The following is a 25,278-nucleotide window of genomic DNA, read 5'->3' as shown; positions in this document are numbered from 1 at the left end:
GAAGGTTCGGGATTCGCGCACCCCAAGGGGATCGATAGCCACGCAAACCGGTATTGGGTTGGCAAAACGGATCGATCGGGCGCGCGTGTGTGTGTGTGTATGAGTGAGTGGGTCATGAACCCTGGTGACGCCAACGGTAATGTGATAATTGAGTTTGTTTAGTTTCGCTCATTAAGCTGATTTCCTTGATCGGTTTCATTTCCCGATGGGATCAAATTTAATCGGAAGTGCATTCGTATCCGTTCATTTTTTGAGGTTAATATTTCGAAAGTGGCCATTTTTTAGATAATCGGATTGATTCCTGCACTGGGGTGTATGATGACATCGATCCGTTTTCGGTGCATCTTGTTGTTACCTACAAACTTTAATTTTTCTCGGTTGTTTGACAAGATTTGCTAATAGTGCTGGTGAATTTTTTTACGAAGTATAAAAGTCATATAAAGCAGCAAAATTTATCCTACAGGGTACCTCAAAAATAGTTTTCAGAGTGGCAAATTTTTTTTACGGTAAAATTTTAGAAAAAATTTACATGCTTCCCACAGTTTTTTTAATGGTTTCTCAATAATTTTTAAAATTTAAATTTCAATCTCAACTTTGTTCTGGGGGAAAAATATGAAATATGATAATTCAAAAAAATTTGGGCCAGCGTAACATAACTCCAGGCAACCCTGTAACTATTTATTATTGCTCGAATATTTTACAAAAACTGGTTTGAATTTTTTAACTTCAGCATTCTTTTAAACCTCTTTTTTAAATATATTTTATTTATTTTTAACAGTACTAACCAAACCTTTCGTCTTGCTTTGTAATTTAAATTACTCGCAAAATATTTATTATAACTATGTGCTAGTTTTTGTCCCTCCAACCCATTACGTATCGATATCGAGTACCGCGGGCACGGCTAATGAACGAAGAAAAAGGGGGAACCACTCGCGAAGCAAATCAACATTCCATTCGAGCCCATTTCCAGCCCCATATCAGTACACAATTACGCGGAAAATTGTATCATCATCATCGACGTACCCGGCCCGGAATGCAATGCGAAAGCAATCCGACGAGTAATTTGGCCTAATATAGGTCACCACTACACTTTCCTGTTTCGCATTACTTCTTACGACCGTAAAAATGCAACAGAATTAATTTTATCTCATTCTTGACACAGCGTCATCGTTCTAATGATCGTCCCGTCTGTGGCTCTTCGTGGCAATCTTCGTCAATGTTCTCGATTGGCTCGCGCTACCCGTTGCCAATGCAGTGGCGATAATAATGTCAAATTATGCACTCGCCGTGCATCGCTTTTCCACGGCGACTCATTTTGATGAGCTGACGTGTGATGAGGGAAACATGCGCAGGATAAGGAGAGCCGAAGATGAGCTAACCCAGAACCGCCGCTAAGACGAGTCCACGTAAGGCAACATCGCAAGATACGAGAAGTGAAAAATGTGTAAATTAAATAGTTAGCAAAAGCAAACCCACCAACGACATGCTGGTAGCTTGCAACGTACGACTCATCGTAACATGATCCCAAACGGCATTGACTCTCGGATGTGACTTCGATGCTCGGAGCGAATGATAATTTACTTTCGTTGACAAAATTTCACCCAGGGAAAAATGTGTCACTCAAAGCATTTGGCCGTCGCTGTCGGGCGTTTAAAACAGAGCAGCACGAACCGTTTCATGGGTGTCCCTGCGCTGCTTCGCACGAGAGCGAAGGGCGAGTGCAGAAATGCATACCAGGGGCGCTCCAGCCCCACGGACGGTGCACGGAAATGACGCTGAACAAACGGAAATAATTACACTCTCATCATCGTCCGTTCGTTGTGGTTGTTGTGGATAATTTTGCCGGGCTTCTACTACCATCATCACTATCATCATTGCATCATTATCTTAACGCTCTTCAGCAGTCAAGTCGTCCACCTGTTTCGGGGTTTCGCTGTTGCACTGCACCTAGTGTGTCACTCGGGTGCCCGCCGGTTAATGTTAGGAGTAGTTAGGCATGCTTTTTTTGTTGCCCCCCTTGTCTTTTTGTTTCATTCATCTTTCGGTTAGCAGAACACGAACAGCAAAACAATATGGTACTTACCGGGGTACCAGGGTTTTACGAGGCCTCTAACGGGTCTGGTGCAGCTAGTGCATTATTATTGTACTGTTGGGACGCGAATGCATTGAAAAGCTTCGTTGTTTCTTATATTTTAAATGAAGCTTTGCTTGAAGGTTTTCATGTACATGTAGGTCAGGGTAGGTTTAGGTTTGATTAAAGCGAGATACATTCAATGTGGCTGTAATTTACAGAAATTTATATTCAATTCCCAAGAGAAGAATGAAGTCCAATGACTCAAAGTCTCTTTAAATTAGCAAACCAACAAACTATTTCAAATTTCCTTTTCAGTATAATAGTAAGTGGCTTCATTAAATGTTTATTTGATGATCCATACACAGCTTTTGTGCCAAAAATTACACAAAAAATTACAATGCTTTGTAGGGTTATTTAGAACAGGTTTCTTTAAAACTTACACTGGGGTGTTTTGTACCTCGAGTGAGATTAATGTCAGGTGATTGTAATAAGCGTCAGTGAGGCCTGATCCTGGTCTAATCCATCATCATCGAAATCGGCTGATTTGTTAGCCCTAGAAGTATCAGAATGTATCATCCGATCTAGTTCGTAAAGTCTTTTTAGGGCATCCACATGGACAGAGGAGATGTGGTAGTCTCAAGTTGAGCTTAAGTGATGACGTAGATGCATCGTCCAGAACGGCCAGTGTAATGAATAAGTAGACGATGGCATTAAGTAGAAGTAAGTGGAGAGTAAACTTGGTCTGATAATAATTATTGAAAATCTTTAATAATTTGCCATATTTTTTATTTGATCAAGCAATGATGATCACACCGAATGATGCGAATGCCGTGGTGCATACTTCAGTTCTTCAGTGTCTCCATCAGGAAGGAGACCTCTGCTCCAATTGATCCGACAACTGCTGCACCTTCAAATACGACTTAATCTTGAGTCAAGAAACTTCAGAACGTAACAGCTACACCCAGCATAAGATCAAACACGAGAGTCAACAAAAGACAGACTTGAGGCCGTCTCCAGCTCCTCCAGTTGCATATCAGCAATAAATAGCATATCCACATTTGATGTGAGTTGCGCTGTGTGACCGCTGTCAGAGCGAAAGATAATTTATGATGTGCAGAACAACAAGAGTGTTTGCTGCTGCTGCTGCTGCTTTGGTTTTCGCCATCCTTCGCGCACATCAAAACGTGTGAAAAATGCATACCCTGCCGGCATTAGCTGGGCGCTGCTAATCGATGGACCGCTCATTCCGAACAATGTAATAATTTTGCTCGCAACAAGTGAGCGCGTGATTGTACATCCACATCCTCAAAGTTGGCTGTTGCGACCGACCGAACGCCAAAACGGTACTAATTGTAAGCTTCCGCGAATGCACCGGTGCGAATGGTTCTGCATTGACGACGAGTGTCCGTGATGGAAGGAATGATGATTGATGATATGGGAAATTGAAGGGAGTGTCCCTAACCTTATCCCATACCTTGTAAGGGGCTTCCGAAGCGTAGCGCCCAGTATGTATCCTGTAACCAAAGGTGGTCGAGAAGGAGTCGAGGCGGCGAGGAGAAAATGCAATTCACGCCGTTAATCACGCTGCAATATATGCTTGACGGGGTGGGCTGGTGGAATAGTATTTTTTATGCCGTCGGTTATGTTGTCCCCAGGTCGAGCGGCTCGTACGCGTCGTCCTGCTGAAGATCGTGAGTCTTACAAGCCAGGAACATAATGGCAATTGTTAATGAAGGTTGATTGCATGTGCATAAATTCTTCTCGTCCACCGTGAAACAAGTAACCAACGGCGTGATGCAAAATGCGCTAATGACATCGTTAGCTTAATCTGTTTATTTAAAAGTGATTAATAATGCTGCTTAGTAGTTTCGCACACCGACCTAGCGCCTGGGTATGGTAGGGCTAGCTGCCTCATAATGTGTGGTGGATTTAGTTCGTATAGTTCAGGTATTTTAATCAAATTAGAATAATTATGACATTTTTGGTGCTAAAAAGCTTTTTTTTCTAGTTATAAAACAGTTTCAAATTTGCCGGAATATTCAGAGAATTTTTTTTTGTTCTATTGGAATCCTTTGGGTTTAATGATCTTTTTTTTTCTTTGCCAATTTTACGAAAACCACCCTTGTCTCATATGCTACAATAATCTCTTTTCACCTGTAAAGCAATATTAAGGAGTCACTAAGGAAGATCTTACAAGCTTGATGCTAGAAAATTCAATGTTATTATCTGAAGTAGTTACGCTGTTTCTAAGATGTGTTAGTCATTTTGATACGATGACTTCAACCCAATTTAGTTTAGTTTAGGAAATTGATTTTTTTAACCAATTTGTTCTTATAATTACAAAGCTCAAGAGAAAAAGGATCAATCCAATCAAACTGAGAGCCTTCCCATCTTCCATGAAATGTGTTTTTCATAATAAGTCTCAGGAAAATGGTAAAAACGCCATCATAAGAATTTAAAATGTTATTTAGGAATTATTTTAAGCTCGTATCGCTCGTAACTACCAATGCTGCCTCAAAATTCAATAATAGCACCACAAAAATAATTTAATATGATAAATACTTCTTGAGCGATAAATCGATCACGTGTAATGTTGCGATGATTACGGAGCGTCCCAGTTTGATAATAATTACTTAGCTTCGATACGAATGATATGTCAATTCAAGGAAAGCTATAATTCAAATTTGGAATCAAAAGACGGTAATCACTGCACCGTATTGTAAACATGAATTAAAATCATCAAGCTTTATGCACTTCAAATTTTGTAGAAATGATCTTAAAGTACAGGAACCTGCAGGCCAGAGAAAGGCACGGCCACCGGGGGTTGGGTTGATGAACTTGTTGCAAATGGTTCCCGGGAGAAGTAAAAGCAAAACGTGGCCACACATTACCGCTCACCATCTTACACACATCAACTGGTTCGGCCAAATTGATTTAGTGCGGTATTCAGCGGCCCCGGGCTGGACGTGTAACTACTCTCTGTTGCTTGTGAGCTGCGGCAGCAAGGCAAAACCTCTGCTCCAAACTCACAGTTCCATCCGTGTGTTGTTAGCGGTTTCCGTAACGGGCGTTTTTTTTCTTCTTCTTGTTATTGTGCAAATATTTCTGCAATTCTACACCACCCCGGTCTGGCCCCCAAAAGGTGCGAAAGTATGCTGTTAATTGATTAAAGAAAAGCTATTTTAAGCCGATTGATGGGTTGGCACCACCACCGAGGCGAAACCTAGCCGGCCGGGTTGGAACATCTGTTTGTATGAATTATTATGCCGTTACCGAATGTGGTTAGATTTGTGCGAATTTTGTGCTAAAAATAGCCGGCGCTATTTTGGCAGACAACAAACGAACAAAACGGTACGCCCGTGCCCGTTACTAGGAATGCAGCCTGTTTCACCTGTTGTGTGTTGCCTTATATCTGTTCCCGACGATTTCATCGAGATAAAAGGGATGAAGAGCGTAAAAATTACTTGTTTTGTTCCGAAATTTTGATTGGTGGTAAATCGATTCTTTTTTCCCCCAATACGTGGAAAATCTAACATCCAACAAACGTCTCTAAAATGCTGCCGAAAAGTGGAATTTTCTGCCCGATGCACAAACACGCATTACGACGCATCACCTCAGTTTTCCGGGGTTTTTGTTGTCGTTGCGATTGCTCTTTGCCCGGGCCAAGGCAGTGCAGTGGTCGAAGCGCATACAACAACACCGACGACTTCGCAACTTCACTCCCGATGGCCGGTAGTAATACCCGTGATCAAAGAATATGTACAATATGCACGTAAATAGATGCAGGAGGGTCGCGCTTCACCTGTGCAACCACCCAGTATGTTTGTGTGTGTGTGTGTGTATGGTGGCCAGTTGCATGTGTTTGTCATCCGGCCGGGGCTGAAGACGCCAGCGAGAAATGGGGGGTCTTTGCAACGGGCGTATCCGAGAGCCGATACTCTATGCACCGATGTGCATTGATTTACGACGTCTCTCCATCGGCGGCGGTTCGGCGCAGCGTTGGCGGACCGCTAGTGGCGCCAATATCTGCCATCTGGATAAAAGGGCAACGGCAATGGTACTTGAACAAAGCAAGCAGGGCAACCCGCACAAAATGCGCCCGACAAAGTAAACACATTCCCTAATAATTGCTTCTGCTGCCTGCCCTGCCTGAAGGATGAAGCAGAAGGACCCTCGAAAGGGATAATGATGGGCGAATGACGCGGGAGTTGATGGTGGGGGTGGGGGGGGGGGTCGGTGCACAAGCATAATTAAACACGCCAATAGGAACCGAAACTCGCAAGGGAACATCTCCACTCGAAGATGAGTATGGTATATGGTGGCATGTCCGGTCTTTTATTGCCCGAAGAGAGATACGATTTGACGTGGACAGAGGACTTATTGCAGTTAGTCGGAATGGTTAAAAATGGCATCAGAATATTATGCTAAAGTTGTGCAAAGAGCTCTTGCGGGGTAACAGAGGATGATTCAATACAAATTTTCAGAAAGACGGGACAAAAGTTCGCGCTTCGAGACGACATTATCGATCGGATGGCTTTTCATCGGTGCGGTCTCCGATGTCGCATAGTTTGGGAAATAGTGTATAGTTTTTTGGTTGTAGTTGCTTTGAACCGTTTTTCGCTTTTCGCTCGCTTTTCGCTCGCTCATTTGGCTGGCCGCGGTGAGTCAACGTTTTTTGCAGAGTACTCACCCCACTCCCTCCCCCCCCTGACTACACAGGCACTGTTGCCGTTGTGGTAGAAGTAGTAGTTCGGCTAGGTTCCGAGTTCGGGTGCGCCCGATTCGGAAGCCCTCATATGCGAGAACTTTTCGAGGGCGATGTCCTGACTGTGACCTGAGTTGACCTCGGATTTGCGACCCGAGGCTACAGAAACGAGGACCACCGACAAGGGAACGCATCGACAGGAAACGGTGGCAGGGTGAAACCACCCTCGGGTGTGTGTGTGTGTGTGTGTGTGCAAACTATCGGACCCACATACACAATTAGGGGCGAGGCACACACACACACACAAACACCGGGCCAGGGATGTTTCATTCTTGGCGTCCGACCGGCAGCCCTGGTTGCACCGAGTCGCTCGGTTTTCAAATCATGCTGGAGCCAAAACCTGCGGTGCAATCCTGGTATCCGGGTTCCAGCTAACGAACGCAATGTGCGATGCAATTCTTTGACGGTGATGATGGTATTTCCAACATTGGCGATCTCTTATCGATGCAGTCGTTATATACTGTACTAAAGACTCTTATAAAATATTATTTTTGATCTGAGGCTGTACTTTTGTCGTCATACGGCAAAATTAACCCCAAGAAGGCATGTCTTTTTTTCTATACTCAAATCTTAATATATCAATTTTAAAAGTCGATCGAATTAAACAACCAACACTTAAGATTGTTTGTAAAGTCAAGTTGATGGTACAGAAGTACGTGAAATATTAGCAAATATAACAATATAGAGTTAAAAAAAAACTCTGGATAGATTCTACATACTTTGCTTGATTGATATAATTTTTGATATGTATTTAGTAACCTTTTTAAGTAAAATACTTTGACAGTATGGTCTTCATACGGCAGGACCGGAGTTCAAATCCCATCCGGACCGTTCCCCCGTGACAATGACTGACTATCTAACCGAGCGGAATTAATAGGTCCAGGAAGCCAAACATGGTAGACATGACCATGACCTTAAGAGGTCGTTAAGCCAAGCAGAAAGAGAGAGAGAGAGACTTTGACAGGTTTGACAGTCTTCAGACGACAGGATCGGAGTTCAAACCCTATCCGGGCCTTTTTTCCGTATTGCGGACTGACCTATCAACTACGTGGTTTTAGTAAGCCATTAGATGGCCGGCATGACCCGAGCATGTTGTTAGGCCAATAAAAAGAGGAAGAACAAGAACTTGAAGAGGTTCATGACGTGTTTCATTACAACCTTATGGTGATCAGTTCAGTTTTTTTTCTTTCAAATGTTCAAATGTTTAACAGATGCCGGCTTAAAATGTGCCGTTCCCTAACACAAGCCATCATAGACCCCATTACTATTGGTTCTCGATGCATAAACGCCCTTTTTATTGCTGTCCAAAACGTGGCAGTTGCATTATGAATTGCCAATTGCATCTTACGTCTCTGCTTTCCCTCTTCTCCATTCTTCTTTGCTACCACGATGATGATGATGGTCATTCTTTGATGCGCATTTCCACCATGGATTATTTTTTTTCTTTCCATTCTTAAGAAGCATGAAAAAGGTCCGAATGAAAGCGGAATGAATGAATAGTGTTATGAAATTGACCGGAAGCTCTATTCTATCCATTTAATGACATCATAAACAGCTCATCAACCAGCATAAATGTGCCGGTGCATCCGTTACCCAGGTGAGGCCGAATTCTTGTAATAAATGGCATTATTTCAATGTACCTCATCGGATCGCCGTGGCCAACAGCGCGCGCTACTACACCTTGCGGGGTGCCTGATTATGGTGGTCATTTCAATTACGGATTTTCTTTTTTTTAGTTTTTGGGAGAATACATTTCACCTGTTCGTTAGATAGGATCATTATTTACGCACGTGTCGTTAGAATGGGGAGTTTTTTTTTTCACGCGTTGATCAAATGCTATTAATGGTTTGACAGCAATCGGAGCGGATGGGAAACAAACCTTGGGCGGTTTATTTTTATGCTGGTATGATGTCAGGAAGGTACGTCGTTTTTGTTTAATAAACTCTCTATAAGTTATTGCAACTTCCAGCCATTTAATATTTCTTATTACAATACGCTTCTTTCCAATCAATCATCGAGCAATTGCATAGTTTCTTGGCAGTAAAAATGGAAGAATCAAGTGATACTGCATGCTTAAAAATAAAATGTATCAAAAGCAACACCACAACAAACGCTTAATTAGGCTTCCGTTTCGTCCACCTTGGTGGTGTTTGCGTCTTGTGCCGGTGCATTTACGATCCCCTCGTTCATAATTAGACATAAGCTTTTGATTTCCCTTTTTCCCCACCTTTGCGCAGTTTCGTTAAAGTGCTCAGGATGCTTGAGAGAATGCATTTATGCCGGTTTGGGTTTTATTGTTCTCTGCGCGCCGTCGTATCCAATCGTACGCGGGGGTGCGCAAACTGCCGGCAGAACTGCACTCGGAAAGCATTCCGAAGTTATTGTAATTGATTGTGGAGTTAGTTGAAGGGTGCTTCTGCCTGTGTATTGCACGTTCGTTACTTGTAACGTTTGGCGAGGCAAAAGACGGCTTGAACGGAGGCTTGATTTATGAAGACAAACAAGCTGATTTTCTCGTAGTCACGGTGCCGGTGTCTGAATGCCGATCAATTGGTGCATGATGAATCCTTGCTTGTGTTAAGCTTGGCGCATTTGTGTTTTTAGTTGATGAACGATGCGTGCTGTTTTATTTTAATTTGGACGTCACTTGGAATACAATGTAGTTCTTAAACTGGCCGACCGGTAACAAATCTTTGTTGGGAAGTTTCCTTCTACGCAGGACTCAATCACTGTTTTTCTGGCATCCTGTGACTAGATTTTACGCGTAGCTTGGTAGTCAGTAATGCGTACGGGAAGCCAACCGAATTTGAACCTTGGTACTGCCGTATGAAGACCGGTGCCTCGGCCACCGAACGTCGAAATCAAGTCAAGCCAGAAATCAAGCAGCTCAAGAACTCTGCAAGTTGTCATTCTCTTTCTCAATGAATGGTTAAAAATTGACAGCAATTTTTAATAAAATTCGTTTAAACTTTTGGATAACATTCATTTGCTTTCAACCCGGCTAAGATTGCTCTTATTCTTACAAATTCCTTACACATAAATTTGGAACGAGGATTCATAGTTGTGTATTCGTCCGGGAGTTTCTATTTCTACTGCTCTCCACAAACTAGGTTTTATTGCTGCCGAGTCAGCTCAGAATAGCTCCGTTAAACCACTCGTAAACAAAGGTTGCTTTTATTATCTGATTGACTTTCAGGACGATAACTGCATCCCTGCATCCCAGCCAGGTAGACGGTACACAACAATCATTGCACCCTTTTCCCCTCCGTAACTTAAACCCATCTCGTGTCAGGCAATGTTTTGAAAGTGCAATTTAATAATCATAATAATTCATAACTTTCATGTCTGCTTGTACATCCCACCCCCTCCGCCGGGGGCTACTTCCTGTGCTGATCCTTTCGGCATTCCGGTGTGCCTTTGTCGTTTTGTTTGATTTTATTTACCCTTTTGGCGCAATGATGCTTTGAGCGCATAATGGGGAAGTTCCGGGATTTGTTAGCATCCCATCCAGCGTTATGCTGCACGTAGGGACGGGCATATCAACAGCGCGGTACGGCTGTATTTGTGTACACCATCGTTCAATACACATCGGTGCGATTCACCGATAGTGCAATGACCGTATGTTGTACAGTTACGGCAAATGCGATTTTGCCGACAACCCGGAGACGGATGCCAGCCGGATAGATGGAACTACGGCAGAAGGATCTCTCCAGAAGCGATGAGAGTTATGGTGCAGATTGTGTGCAGCGATTGTGGCATGCCCCGAGAACGAGAGAGAGAGAGAGAGAGAAAGTAATTCTATTATTTGCCCGTGATGCAAGTACAGCCGTACAGCAAATACGCAACGGTTCCTTGTGATGCGCACTACCACGTACATCATGCGAAATGACGGAGAGGATATCCTTCTGGGAATCCGAGTATTGACCACCAAAACCGGCTGCGGAACACCAATGGTGGAAATGCGGAGCTATGCAAATTTGACCGAAAACCCCCTCTCGGTCAGCTTCGGGACTCTTTGTCTGTTGGACGTGTGGCATATTTGACGTCCGCTGAAAGCCTACACCGACGGTAGTGCCTTGGTGTAATGCAAAAAGTGTCTACAATGGGTAGTTCGTGTGCAAACTCTCACACACACACCTATTGTATCCATCTACGCAATAAGAGCACCGTAAGAATGCTTCAAGCTGGAAGGATTATTTAAGGGAGGATAAAATCTAATCGCATCCCAATCTTATGCAAAGCGGGACGGACGGTAGGAATTAGAAATCCCACGAGGACTGGCCGCTATCTTTCTTTGTTCCTGTTTGATTGAAAGCTGCGTGCGCTCGGAACGTGTCCAGCGACCGGTGCATCCGCTGGCAGCTAGCATTTTCCATGCGATGGTGGCCCTTTTCGGTGGCACGTTTGGTACAGTGGTTGGAGGAAGGAGGTCTCCGTGTAATATCCGAAAAATAGCTTAACAGTCTCCGATGTGACTGTCGCGGGCAACCCGCCGGAAAGGGTGGCCCACCCCTAATCGAATGCATACTTTAACCCCTGAATGGGGTGCCTGTCGGTGGTTGTCCTGTTGGTTGGTTTGGTGGTTGACGTCTCTGTGTGCTAGGTGTGAGACTCGGCTGTGTGTTTGTGTGTGTGGGAGGGGTGGCGAATGCGATGCTGGGCGGGTGGTATAAATTTAACTGTCTAGACAGAGTAGATCTGTAATCTAGTCTCGACAGCTTCAGACGCGCAAGTGTGAGTATATTTTTGGTTAGTTGGTGCAGATGTTTGGCAAAAAAAATGCAAGCGAGACAGAAGATATTGAACAGATGAAAGAGAGATCGAGGGATGTAGCGAGTGAGAGAGAGAGAACACGGCAAAGAACGCAGAAAGTTGTGGGATGAATGTGGTGATGCAAACGGAAGGAAGGCCGACTGGGGAGGTGTGGAGGAAGTAAGCAATAGGGAGGAGGTGTACGGACGTCTGATCGTGGCAGGTCCTGTAAACCTGTCGCTTTCGGCGACTTTTATTCTTCCAAAGGGAGCTGTTCGAAATAACGTGTAATTGTATAATGTACAAGGGGGTTTCATGTGGTACAACAATATTTGGTGTTTAATTTAAAAATGATTGTACTGAACAATAGTCCTTCCACTTTCGTGTGTCTGGGACTATTAGTCATTATAATATCAAGTGCTAATCGGGTGCTGTGTAAAAGAGATTCACATATTTAAATTAAACATCCTTTAATATGCATATCTATTGTAAAAGCGACATGATGGGAATTTTAAACATAGTTTTCAAACTGTGCAAAGGACCGGGGTTCAAATCTCATCCGGACCTCCTTTCCCGTACGTAGGGCTGACTACTTTACAGAAGCAGAAGAAAGGGCTGACTAAGCAGAAGAAAATCGGGGGATTTTTAAAATCATTTACTTATAAAACTTATTAATCTTAATAATCAATTTATCGTAGGGTCAGATGCTTTATTTTATGCATTATGTTGACACCTACCCATGTTGATGGAAGAGTATCTATTTTATAGTTATTTCCTCATAATACGCATGCTAGATGTTTTCTGCTGGTTATGAAATTCAAATTGAATACTATTATATTTATGTTAACACGTTACACAACGGACTCAGGCATTTATCAAAACGAAAAAAAAACTTAAGCTAGTCCGACATTTAAAATATGTATATTAAAAAAGCCAAATGCAATCCTCTAATTAGTAACAGCTCCGGCTTGTGGTAACACACCCCCCTTTAAGGGGCTCTGCTTAAGAAGCCGAAAATTAATTGACCGGAGCAAAACAAGGTCTCATTGCTTATGCTGCTGCTGCTTCTGCATGTCGCAATGTTCGGGAGATTTCTTTAACTTAGTTTTTTTTGTATGTATTATAGTATTCGGACGAGCAACAAAGTGTGGGCAGCTTAATACGAAACAGTATTAATAAAATAAAATCAAATTAAACGATAAACCATTCTTCTGGCCTCCTTCCGGGCACGCCTGTCGGCAGGTCGGCGAAGTTTATGAGGGATAGGAAAGCTCCGTGCACACGGTCGCTCGATTATGTGTGGCGGCGGATTCGTCCAACCAGAACGCGTGGATTATGTGTTTGTCCACCGATGGGTTGATTTCGGTTTATCAAACTTGTCTAGTTAACGCTGGAGCGATTGTATTTCACAAGACTTGACCCTCACAGCTAGGGAAGCGATTTGGAAAAGCTAATGCCCGTTAGCCTAATTATCATGTTGTTTGTCTCATGTTGTAGAGTCTATATTTTATTTTGTGCAGTTTTCGGGGTTTGGTTGGTGTATTGTGTTGGTTTTTGTTGAAGGATGGGATGCGGATCCCCACTTTTGTGCGGACCACTGTACTGTATTTACGTTCATAGTGGTAGTACTTGCCATAAACGAGATTATTATTGCTCATTGAAGTGGGTATAAAGATGTCTGATTCTGCGGGAGGGCATTATTTGTTCTTCATTTGATTGAGATGCTGCAGAGCCGTCCATATTGCACATGATCCCTCTACTTGAGATACAAACGAAGGCTGGGCTTATTGTTGTTACTGTTAGCGTTCCTCCCTTGGCACTACAACCTCGAGAGGTCTCGGCCTGCCATTTCTGACTTTCTATGACTTAATTTTAGCTGTAGTAAAGCAGTCAGCCTTACGTATGGGGAGGCGGTCTGGATGGGATTTGAACTGCGGCCCTGCCGTGTAAAGACCGACACCGCTGTCGCCTCTGCCACCAGATCGCCCCGTGTTAGCGTTACTGACTGTTAAATCATCCTGAAACCAAGAATCTTAATCGATTTACAAATAACTTAGTGAGGTTCGTGATGCGGTCAGGATTATGTTATTTAAAGTTTCATTTGAATTTGAATTGAACAATCGAAAATTATTACCACAACTTCATAGGACCCTGATAAAATTATTGTAAGGACTTTCTAAGGGATCGATTCTTTAATTTAAATGATGATTCTTAGATTAAAATATACCTTATTATAATAGTTTCGCATGATTTTTCACCATCTTTACACGCTGTTTTCAAACACCAGCCCCACCATAAGCGATACAGTTTGGTGTCCTTTTTGCGACAAAAACAGTCCTGTGCTCCTGGTGCAGGACTAAAGCTGTACAGTCTCACACCATAACTCACTCACTCACTCCTTGTAGCGTAACACAACACTAGATGCTCTTAGCATTCAGACTGTTCATCTCTTTCTCCCAATGTCTGGCACAATATGAACGTAAATACTGTCTACCATCATCATCATCATGGGAAATGATGAGTGTGAAAAGGATGCTCGGGATGAGTAAGTCTAGACCCGGCTAGACCAGACACCAGACAGACGCAGTAGTACTACTGCGCCCAGTGGAAAGAGGCAGACTGGCGTACAAACTCTCGTATGCTGCGTTCATTGAACTTGTGGCCGTTACGTGCGCGCACTCGTACTTCCCATTCCCATCACAGCCGGATTCGACTCGAAAATCCGTATTTTGGTTTGGCGTGAGGTGTGGGTGTGTGTGTTGGTGATTTTTGTGGGATGAGCTGTCTCACAGTCAAACGCGAGATCTGGAAAAGTAGACGCACGGGCGACAAAGAATTCAGGCTTTTTTTTGTTTCGCCAAATTCGGAAAATATTTAATACAAAATAAACCCCACACACGGATATAAAATCGGCTCAGTGCATCCATGGAAATTGTGGCAGACCAAATCGACGCTGTTCAAAACGTTCTTTGAAGGAAGCGTCTTATGTGTAAGCTCCAAATTAAGCTTCAACCGTTTATGCTTAACTGAATGGAAACTTTTTGGAAAAAAGTAATACATCATTGGTACTGTTTGCTTTTGATGCAGTTACAGCAGTTTGCCTTCACACGGCCGTGTGGAAGATCAAATGACATCCAGATCGCTTCCCTGTAGGCAGAAATTACTGTACACACTACGGATAAAATTAAGTCACAGGAAGTCAGGAGGTACCATAGACCCTTTCGAAATTTTGTATTGCCAAAGAGGAAAAAGAAGTAGAATTCACTAAATAAATACAGTGTCTCAAACGGAAATTCGGAGACTTGAAATAGATAACAGTTGGGCGTTGAGGAATATTGTTAGCCTAGGGATGGATAATCATGATCCTTTTTCACACTTCGCTGCAAACTTTGTAACTAATCACTTACAAAATCTGGTCAAAGGGACGATCTTTTTAGTCAAGAGACTAGAGAGAGTGTATAAAGGCTGAATAACGCTAGCAGTCGCATTTCCTTCACAACACGAGCTTTAAAATATTTTAAAATATTTTATACAATATTTCTTGGATTCTATTTCCGTGTGTAGAATATATTTGTATTCGTTTGCGACGGCCTGGCAGTATTGGTATAGTAGTCATGTTTAATCCATTTAGATTATCAGTGCAATGTTCTAATCAGGCGTGGAATACACCATTTTTGCAAATGTGGTACAGTTTAATTTTGATTTGATTAATTTTGATGCAAATTTGGTTAATTTGATTTTTTTTTTACTTAAAACGTAATGTTACGACAAATTTTGTCGCCATAAACTGATAGGAAATTTATGGTGACAAAATGTGATCTACACATTACCGGAGATATTGTTTTCCTCCCAATCGCCCGATTATTGTCGCCATCGTGCTGGGGAGTTTTACCCAGTGGTCAATGCCGAACCCACAGGTCATCGAAAAAATCAGTCCGCCCGATGCAGATGATGATGATGGTTGCTGAGCATAATTTGTTATATTCCAATTCCCCCCCCCCCCCCCACCCCCGTGTAGCCGCTTGGGGATGCATAATGACATGGAGTTAAAAATACTCTGAAGCCAAGCATCGTGTGATGACGAACAGGAAGGCCTAAACGTTGAAAGCGTTGAAGTGGATGTAAATTGTATTCATAAATTCTGCGAGTATGTCTATTTCCCAGACAAGCGCTAAGAATTGGGCCAGGGGTAGATCGGACTGGCTGGCGGGAAAGGAGAGGCGACACAATAAGACGGCGAAGATTAACGTAGTCCGGAAGCGTGGTGCATGTGAATCATTTTTGGGACGTCGTTTCCTCCAGTTTAACCGCTGGTCTCCAGGGGGGGTGGAGGGGGTTAGAGGGGTGGGTCATGGGAACCATTGGCTAGAGGTCAGTAGTGGTAGTGGCGCTCAATGTTTCTTGGCGATCGCGTTTTGATTCCCGAGGGAGCTGTTAGCGTGGCTGGCGACTGTCTTATCTGGGAGGTTCTCGTGTGACGCAGGGTTTATGGGATTTAAAGCTGACCTTTTCCGGGAACCCGTCTCAGCTGTGGCGAATGCGTCCCAAAGTCCCGAAGGGTAGTTGTAAAGTGAATTGCTTGCGCAAAAGAATGACCAGCGCCGGAGAAGGTACTAGAATGATAAAGCGAAAGACAGCGATACAGCCGATGATGAAGACACACTTGAAGCCAGGCGGTCATAATTGGAACCCACAAGCGAGTTTTGTTTTTTTTTGTTTCTGTGAAACCTGCTCCCACCTGAGGCAAAGCTAGTTTTCCCAGGAGAAATGTGATACACATAACCGTAAGTGGTTGCACGGTTATGCAAATGCGATGTGGCAGGGCAACGTAAGCGCCATGGAGGGCTTGGCTCGCTGCAAGACGTGTAGCTGAAGACGAAGTTGATTGAAATCGCACTAATTGATTACTCAATTACGGCCGGGTGATCCCCGGTATCCATGGACGGTGGGTATAGACAGAGATAAAAACCGTACACAGGCCGCCTATTTTTTATCCGGCCTCGCATGCAAAGGAATGAAGCTGAAAAGGAACCTTAAAACTGTAATTTAATTATCTCCTTACAACTAATTTCACTACAGAGGGAGAAAAAAAATGCAACCCCGTTTCACAAAAACCATACCCAAGAACAATGCGTGAGTATTGAGAGGAAAAAAATAAGGCAACTCACACCATAAGAAACTTGGAATTGTGAACGAATGCAAAATGTTTCGGACTTCGCGAAAAGAAGTCCCGGAAGTTGGAAAAGTGAGAAGAAACGGCTCATCGGCAGGAAACAACAAGAGAGAACCGACAAAAAAAAAAGCCGGCATACAGCAATTCCTTGACGTTAACACACAATGATAGATTGCGATGCGTTTTCTGTTAAGCACATTTCGAGCACGGGATTCGATGTCTGCAACAATGTTGCAGAATCATCTGGAGGGTCCTGGAAGAGCAGAAGATAAACGAGTTTCAATGTGTTTTCTTTTCCCGGAGAATGAAAACATACTTGTGCTACGGAATCGCGCGCGCGTTTGGTTTAAACATTGTGTTCGATGGGTTGGTGTTTATGTTGATCCGTGGTGTAGAGTCGTGCCCGACAGCCGTAATCGAACAGCTGGTAATCAGCAGCGACTCTTAATGATGATATCTTAGTGTGATTACACACTCGGTAATCGGAGAAGATGCATGATTTTATAATTTCGAAAGAATACAAGCTTGTAGCTTTGTGCCTGGGATGCGTGAGGTGTTTTGCGGTGCACGATGTTGGAATCGATTGACAGGTGCTGTCATACCAGCGGTGTCAAAGTCACTCAGGCTTAGCTAGTGCAATAAATGACTCACAAGAGCTCGCAAATAGATGTCTCTGAGTTTAATCCAACACAAAAGCTATACTAAATTAAATTAATTTTCTTACGTTTTGTATAAGACAATTTAAATGAATTTAATTTTATTTTTAAATTTATTTATCAATTTTATTTTCGTTGATTTTATGCTACAAACGAATGATCACTGAACGCACCATTACCCTTCACTAGATTTTTTTTACCGTGTAAGCAACAAACCAGTCTATTTGAATGCATTATCGATGACATTTGTAGGCTTTGGAGATAAATTGCCAAAAAAAAACTCGCCTCCGATGGAAGCTTTTGAATGTTATTTAAAACGAATCTTGTGAGACGCGGAAAATGGGAAATTTGTCTCATTTAACCCGTTCTCATAAACTGAACTACTACTTTTCGCAACTGCTTTGCTATGAGTTTTCAAAAAGCATATGAAGAAGGTTCTCTTATACCGGGTCAAATTTGAATAATATACCCATCTTCTTCTTCATTCTCGGCTTAACGACCTATTAAGGTAATGCCTGCCATTGCCTGGCTTATTTGTCCTCACTATGGTAAGAACGGCCCTGTTGAGACATGCACCCCGGTCCTGCCGTGTGAAGAACGGCGCCGCAGTCGCATCTCACCAACGGGCCGCCCCCGGAATAGATGCTTAATGTTGCTGCTGAAATGCTGAATATAGTTGAATGTTGGACTTTAATAAAACATAATTTTCAGTTACAAACAGGATATCTTTGTTAATTTCATCTTGGTTTTCCAAACAGCCTGTCTTCATTGCTTAATACTAATTTAAATAATTTACTAATAGTACATCTTTCGTTTGGGAGTTGGGTTTGGAGATCCTATCCCTGAGAGTCCTGAGAATGCTGAATTCATATGCAAAGTCCCGATCGTAGCGACGAGGATCTTAACCGTAATCAACATTCATGTATAAACAGTGTGCTTGGTTGTATCGGAGTTTGGTCAAGTGCTTTGATCTGTACCGATGTCTTCACAAGTCGGAATTATTCTTTTTAATGTCAAATGTATTTTTTGAAGAATCTTATAAACTTTAGCTAAAGACTCTTTCAAACTATTCGAAGAAGAAATATGATCAAATGTAGAATTTTGACTCAAAATACTGTCCATACTCCTTTACTAGGTGTTTCGAGATATTTTTTTACTTCATACGTATGCAAAAATGTATCCAATAAAAATGTATTCCACAAAAATTATTAAGTACAACAAATTAAAACCAAAAACGAATATGCGGAAACGCGTGGGAAAATCTGCTATACTCAGGTGCGCAAAAAAAAATAGTTTACCAAAAAGACAAAATTCGAAAAATTAATAATCGTCTAGAAAAATCCATCGAATCCAGTTGTATCTCATCCTCAAGCCATTTCCAACATGGACGGATGCAAACCAAGGCCTTACTCACGGTAGGTAATTGACACTGTCAAGCAGGAGCTAGCAAGTGCTAGTGTGCGTGTAGAGTAGGATAGAACGCGAGTGGCGGGCGGCAAAAAGTGGGTAGCAGCGGGATACAGACAGTCTCGAAACCCGAACCTACGTCAACAGTGCGCAACTTTGGTGTGGCGCCCTAGTACGTCGCTTGTCTGCGCCGTTTTCCCACCACCAACACCATCACCACCATGTTGTCGTCGCTGCTGCTGCTGCCCTGTCGCTTTCGCCGTCATTCGATGGGTTATAGGTTTTCCCAAACCTCACTTTCCATTTTCGCTTTCCCAGTTCGGGTTTCCGGAACGCCAACGTACCCGGTGAGTGGAGAGCTTTTCCTTTTTGTCCACTGTGCATGTATGGGTGTGCGTGGGTCGTGAAAACGTGCCGATGTTTCTACGCTCTTGGGGCGGTCTAGCTCGCACGCGTGAGAGTTGCGTTCAGTTCGCAGCCTGTACTGGTGTTGGTAGACGATTTCTGGACAATGTACGTGCGCTGTAAACTTTATGCTGGAATGGTGGTTTTGGAAATCGCATCGGTAGATGTATGGTAGCATCATTTTCCTGGTGTGCTGTGTGGATAATGGCTGTAGTGTGATTTATACGGGCGATACAGGGCAGACCAGGAACTACGCGAATATGTCTCCTGTACGGCTTGACGCATCAGTATTGGTGGGTACGCACACCGAGCAAGGCAATGACCCTCAGGTCCCAGTTCGGGGCATCGTCTGGCTGACAACTCCCGTGTTTCCCCCCTCCCATCTGTCATCCTGGGCATCCCGATTACTACTTGTGCACCATGTCTGGAAGATAGTGTGGCAATATTAGTGCAATCGGCTGACGCGTAGGGGAAGTTGAAATGGAACTATGCAGAAGTTGAGAAAGCATGCGGAAATATGTGTGATCCGATCGAGCGACAACCCACGTACCACCTTGGACGAGACTCGTTTTTCTCCTCTCTTTTTTTTGCGGCACACGACTCTAAGTACATAAACGCGAGCCATTGCACTGGTTCGCCGGTGTGAGGTAGGTTCATATGTTTCCTGTTTTCCTGATGGCTTAACGTCGAGCTCGCTCCGGAAGCTCCCTTGCAAAAAAAGGGGCCGAAGGAAATAATGAACTTTCACCTCCTATGTGCTGCATTGCTGTTCGATGCATAGATGAGAGGGGGGGGGGGGGGGGAGGAAGTCGAGGGTGTTTGGATGCAACCAAATTTGGGATGCTGTTAGATGTTAGAGATCTCGCACTCTCCCCTGGTTTTGGTTCAAAGTTCAGTAAACGTGTTGTCGTAAAAATATTTTTCCACCAAAATTGAGCTTCCGAGTCCTTACCGGGAGAGATTGGTTCCTTCATGCTTTAAAGCTTGCCACTAAAGGCGAAGAGAGCACGAGATGAGAGATTGAACGAGAGTTCAAACAACTCCTACATTATCATTTGCCATTTTAGGAGGACATTTTCGAAGGACGCCGTTGGAGGACGTCGTCGCGATCGTGTCGTAGTGATTTGTACATATACGCCGACGGCCGACGTTTAAATGTGAAAGAAAGGCGAGTAACTGCTGCTGCCGCTAGATTTTGTCGATGTGTGTACATAAAATGACTTTAGTAAAAAATTGATATAATACATTTTCCGCCAGCAGCCAGCACACCATCACAAAACACCGGAACTATGAACTAAGGAGCTGTTTGTATCCGATGCGCGAACTTCCGTCCCGGACCGTTACTTACGCGGTAGCTTTTGCTTTATTTGCTCCGCTGTGCGGTGGGGATGTAGAAAGGTTCGGGTGGAAATGTCAATGTATTGGAGATTGCTCAAAAAGGGTAAAGAGAATATTGCGCCGTAACATCTTTTTAACTTTATAACTGCGCGGAATGTTAAAGAATGATTATTCATATTGTAAAAAATTGGTTATATTGTGTGTAACATTGAGCATAGGGTCATATGCTCAGCTTTGTTGTGTTGTCACAATATTGAAAGAGGTTTTGAATTTTTTTGAATGTCACAGCGCCCAATATTAAAATCAGTGTAGGTTATGAAGGCTCTAATAGTGCTCTAATAGTTACGGTAAGATTCAAGTCAAGGAAGTCAAAAATGTCTCTCGAACAGTCTCTCGAAAAACATACATGCACTCTGTTTAAATGCTAATGTATTACTATTCTCAGATCATATTCGGATCCAACGTGTATAATTTTGGTACCTTGGCATACCAATGTTGGAAGTCCAAAATTGAAAGCCTAGCAGCCACAAACTCTTTAACGCCATATAACGTCGATCGACCTTGATCGTGCAAATCTGCTCTTCGTGATACACTAAATAAATTTCGGTTCTCTACAGCGACTAAGATTTGTCAAGCTCACGCAAGGCTTTTGAGAGGGATGAAACTTCAATGAACGCCACACTTCTGGTCATTGATCTTTGTACAGCTGTCAGCTCTGCCAAGTGGTGAAATCCTCTCGACATTCAGCCCAAGTTCATCGAACGAATCTAACCCTCGTGCTTGCAATTTGGTCATTTCGTTATCTTAGCATCACCTGCTGCGCTGGTTAAAGCAAAATCATCGCTCGTTTGCTTTTTGCCCGTATCAACTGTAGATTTTGTAACAGGGTTCCAAAACCTTGGATTCACTGTCCAAGGAGCATGGGCGCTTGGCAATCAAATCCATTGGACGAAGAAGTTGAGATAATATGTAATAATGCGATAACTGCTACAAATTTAAATTACGCTACCATGTTAAACAGTACATCAAATTGAGATCAAGCTGAGAACTAACAAACTCGCCCTTCATTTATATCAAAATTGTCAGTTTTATAGTTTTCTTTCTTTTACAATATTTTTTACTTTTTCCCCTCCTCCACAGGTTACCTCTTGACACGAGTTGAAGGCAAAATAGGCTCGCCCGAAAAACCGCTCTCAGATTTAGGATTAATATCCTATCGCTCGTATTGGAAGGACGTGCTGCTAGCCTATCTTTGCTCCCGACCAGGAACGACGCTCAGCATAAAGGATATTTCTCAGGTAAATAGCTTTTTGTGTACCAATTCATATTTATTAATCAAATATTGCCAGTAATGCGGCCAGGATTTTCCTACCCAATAACATAAAAATCAAATTATTGCCGATCTACTCTTTTGTTATCTTCGCATAATTTTTTAAATAAAACTAAAAAATTGGGATGATAATTTTTTTTAAACTAAAATTTGCAGAATGTTTTTTCGTAAACTGAAATATTTCATACCATCCATCACTCAAACGTGTCAAAACCCGATCTTAAAGGGTTCCGATATATTGATGCAATTAGCAGGACAGCTGTTATTGCATCCTTGGCTGAGTGTTGTAAGTGATGAAATATTTACCCTGTTTTTTGTTTTTTCGTTTGTCACACCGTGAATTAATGTGTTTGCAGGCATGATAAGCACTGTTTCACACCTCAAATTTGATTGCCATCACTTTAGTGGAAGCTGATTAACAAATTAAATAACCATTATGTTCAGCGTGATGAATGTGCCCAATTTCGTGCCAAAATAATATCACCATTTCTGTTCGTGTTTCATGATGCAGCTGCCACTTTTTTTGTTTTAAGCAAACGATCTCAAAGATAAAACTGGCAAATGAATCTAATGGAACCAAATATTTCTGCTGCATTGTTTTTTTTTGTTTAATTAATGTTTAATTTACACAATATGCTCTCGGTTTGTCTTTCCAGGAAATGGCGATCAATTCCTATGATATCGTCAGTACGCTGCAGGCACTTGGGATGATGAAGTATTGGAAAGGGAAGCACATTATACTCAAAAAACAGGTGAGTAAAGGAAGAAGGACTGTTTGGGACGAAAGACGACAGTCGGTTGACTTGTGCAAAAATCGTACGCCCAGCTATTGGATTTTTTCATGGGGGTGAATTTTTGTCTTATTTTTACCATACGCATCCTTTATAGTTTAGATCGCATTGTTGAAAAGAACCATAGGAGTGAATGGGGGCCAAAAAACGATGCCTAATTATGGGCTACCAAATGAGCGTTGATCGTAGCTCAAAATTAACCGCAAGCTGAAGTTTTGTGTTATTTCATTTGTCTTAACTACCTGGTTTAGAGCCGTTAACCGATTGCTTAAGCATTAATAACAGATACAAATGATTGCGAATTAGAATTAGAAATGTTTGAAACGAATGTATACAAATTTTTTAGTTTTTTTGCACACATCAAACAACCCTACCTCAACGCTTTTTCGGACAGGTATTATTAGAGGCTATAATATTTTATTGTTATAGTTCTTAATTCGTGTGCTTTGTCGGAAGGAGACACAAATAATGAGAACCCGTAATGTATTATCATTTATTGATGTGTGAATCAATTGATGGAACCAGGAAAACAAATGCAATAAGATTTTTATCATTTCGATTCCGGTATGCGTATTTTAGAACAAACTTTTCGTTGTTCAAACGATTAAGCTCTTTTTAGTTCTACCATACAATCTACTCAGATTAAACTGGATGGTTTTGACACATGATTGTACTGCACCAAAGTAAATTGTTCTTTCTGTATGCATTGATAATTTGTTAGTTATTATGATTTGAAATAAAGCTTATGGCTTCAGGTATATGCCTGGCGCAGCTGTCACCGCGTGACCAACCTGGAAGCCCTATTAACTTCAAGAATCCCTTCCGGGAGCTTCGCGTATGGTCCAGGTTTGCTATCGGATCGATTGTGCGTTCATGGCCCTCTTGTCTCAATATTTTGGCTTACCCTTCGATCGGACCTGACGATTTGCGATGGGTCCTAATTACAGTTATTGCGTGTTCCGATCCTGCGTCATCAAAAAAAGCAATCGGGCATCGATACACGTTCGTGATATGGTTAATCAGCTCCTTACCGGGTATGTGCCAAAATTGATTGAACACGAGACAGGCTGGTAATGGACGCAACGCCGCTGGCAACATTGTTTGCAGAAGCATTATTTGAACCGAAAGTTCTCCCGAATCGCTTTGCTGGTAATGAAGTATTCGGGATGCTAATGGCGTTAATTATCATTCTCCATTGATTCTGAATTTCTGGAGTCTGCCGCAACACCTTGCCAAGGATGAAGGAACTGCAATGTACGGGGCTGGTCCCATGTTACTAAATCACCTTCACGATTTAAAACGCTGGCGAAAGGGGTTGTAAACAATGTTCGGTTTGGTTGCGAGCCGATACGTGATCCTAAGTTATTTAGGAAATGCCAAACGTACCGCCAGATTGCAAATAAACTGACACTAATGATATTCGCAGCTGCGCAGGTTTCGTTCGACCGGATTACGTGCGTTAGCATCGCCATTCGAAGGAACGAACCAATGTTAAGACAGGGAAAAATAGCCCCAAAGATGTTAAAACTTGCCTCATCTCCCATGCCATTAGCGGGGCTAAGTTGCATCGGACGGAGATACTTATCAAGTGAGAAAAATAAACAATTCCGGATGCACTCTAGAAGCTCTCATCTGCAGCGTTAGGGTTTTAGGCCGGACTCGAACTTTAGAGTTGCGCTGTTAGAAGTAGCCGTAAGAGGGCGTCCAATTGAAATACAATTATAAGGCCAGCGGCGCAATTAAAACAGTTTTTAAGCTGCACGTATTGAAGGCTATTCGTGACTGCGGTTGGTGTGCGCTTTTTTTTCTTTTATTTGGAAAAGTTATCAGTCCAGGATAAGCAACCCGGGAATCCACAGGTGTAACAAACACGCAAGGTGGTCTAACAGTTGGCTGGTGCCCCCCTGTCCGCAGGGAAGGGGAAAGATGGGTTGGAGAGTAGTGGAGTGCTGTTTTGGTAAATTAAATTTGATTTTTGAAGCTTATCTTTCCAAAGCGATTGCACCCCTGGTGCACCTGTTGAGCTTATTGCCCAATTCCAAAAGGATTAAGGATCAGCAGTAAGAATGAAACGATCGCATCCCAAAATTATCTTTTTGTTTTGCCAAAACAACAGAGCAAAACAGCTGATGGTTTTTATGTTTTATCGATAGCCATTTTTGTTTTAAATAATATTTGGAGAATAAATCTCCCAGCCGAAATGCTATCTTTCGGCGTAATGTCTTAACTGGCTAATTCTATCAGCACAGGTTTTGCATGACGTGGATAGCATTTTGAATCCAATTTAATCCAACAAAGCCCTAAATTTGATATCCTTCCTTGAACCACTGTCCAAATCAAGTCAATCCACATAAAACCAGCTGCCCGGATCAAGTGCTCAGCCGAGAAGCTTTTAAAATATTTCTTGCCTAAATTCACTGTCAATCGAGAGGCCAGCGCAAGGCCATAGGTTCCATCTGAATACCATTTCCAAGATAATCGGTTTCAAACACAATTCTCGTGTGTTTCCCGTATCACCTGCTTCAATATCTCTTCGGGAATTTCGAAACGCACTGCCCAGCGTACAGTAGCAATTGCAGTTCTCTGC

At 42.6% G+C, this 25,278-nt stretch overlaps 1 protein-coding gene across 2 annotated transcripts in view; it reads left to right on the top strand.

Annotated features, from left to right (window-relative positions):
- The window catches only part of LOC118511584 (histone acetyltransferase KAT7), a 57,816-nt gene that overhangs the window by 27,433 nt on the left and 5,105 nt on the right, over positions 1-25,278 (top strand). Inside the window, exons 6-7 of one of the 2 annotated variants that reach the window (XR_004906165.1) lie at positions 1,163-2,794; positions 2,873-4,834. Coding sequence is in view for 1 of the 2 variants with exons in the window: in XM_036054836.1 (XP_035910729.1) it covers positions 21,711-21,868; positions 22,557-22,652 (254 nt within the window). In the remaining variant the exon portion in view is untranslated. Of the gene's footprint in view, positions 1-1,162; positions 2,795-2,872; positions 4,835-21,710; positions 21,869-22,556; positions 22,653-25,278 lie in introns of those variants that run through there. The other variant, XM_036054836.1, reaches the window with a different exon arrangement.

Source organism: Anopheles stephensi, chromosome 3 (genome assembly GCF_013141755.1).
Source record: "Anopheles stephensi strain Indian chromosome 3, UCI_ANSTEP_V1.0, whole genome shotgun sequence".
In the NCBI taxonomy this organism is placed as follows: Eukaryota; Metazoa; Arthropoda; class Insecta; order Diptera; family Culicidae; genus Anopheles; species Anopheles stephensi.
This window is presented reverse-complemented; position numbering and strand designations above follow the sequence as displayed.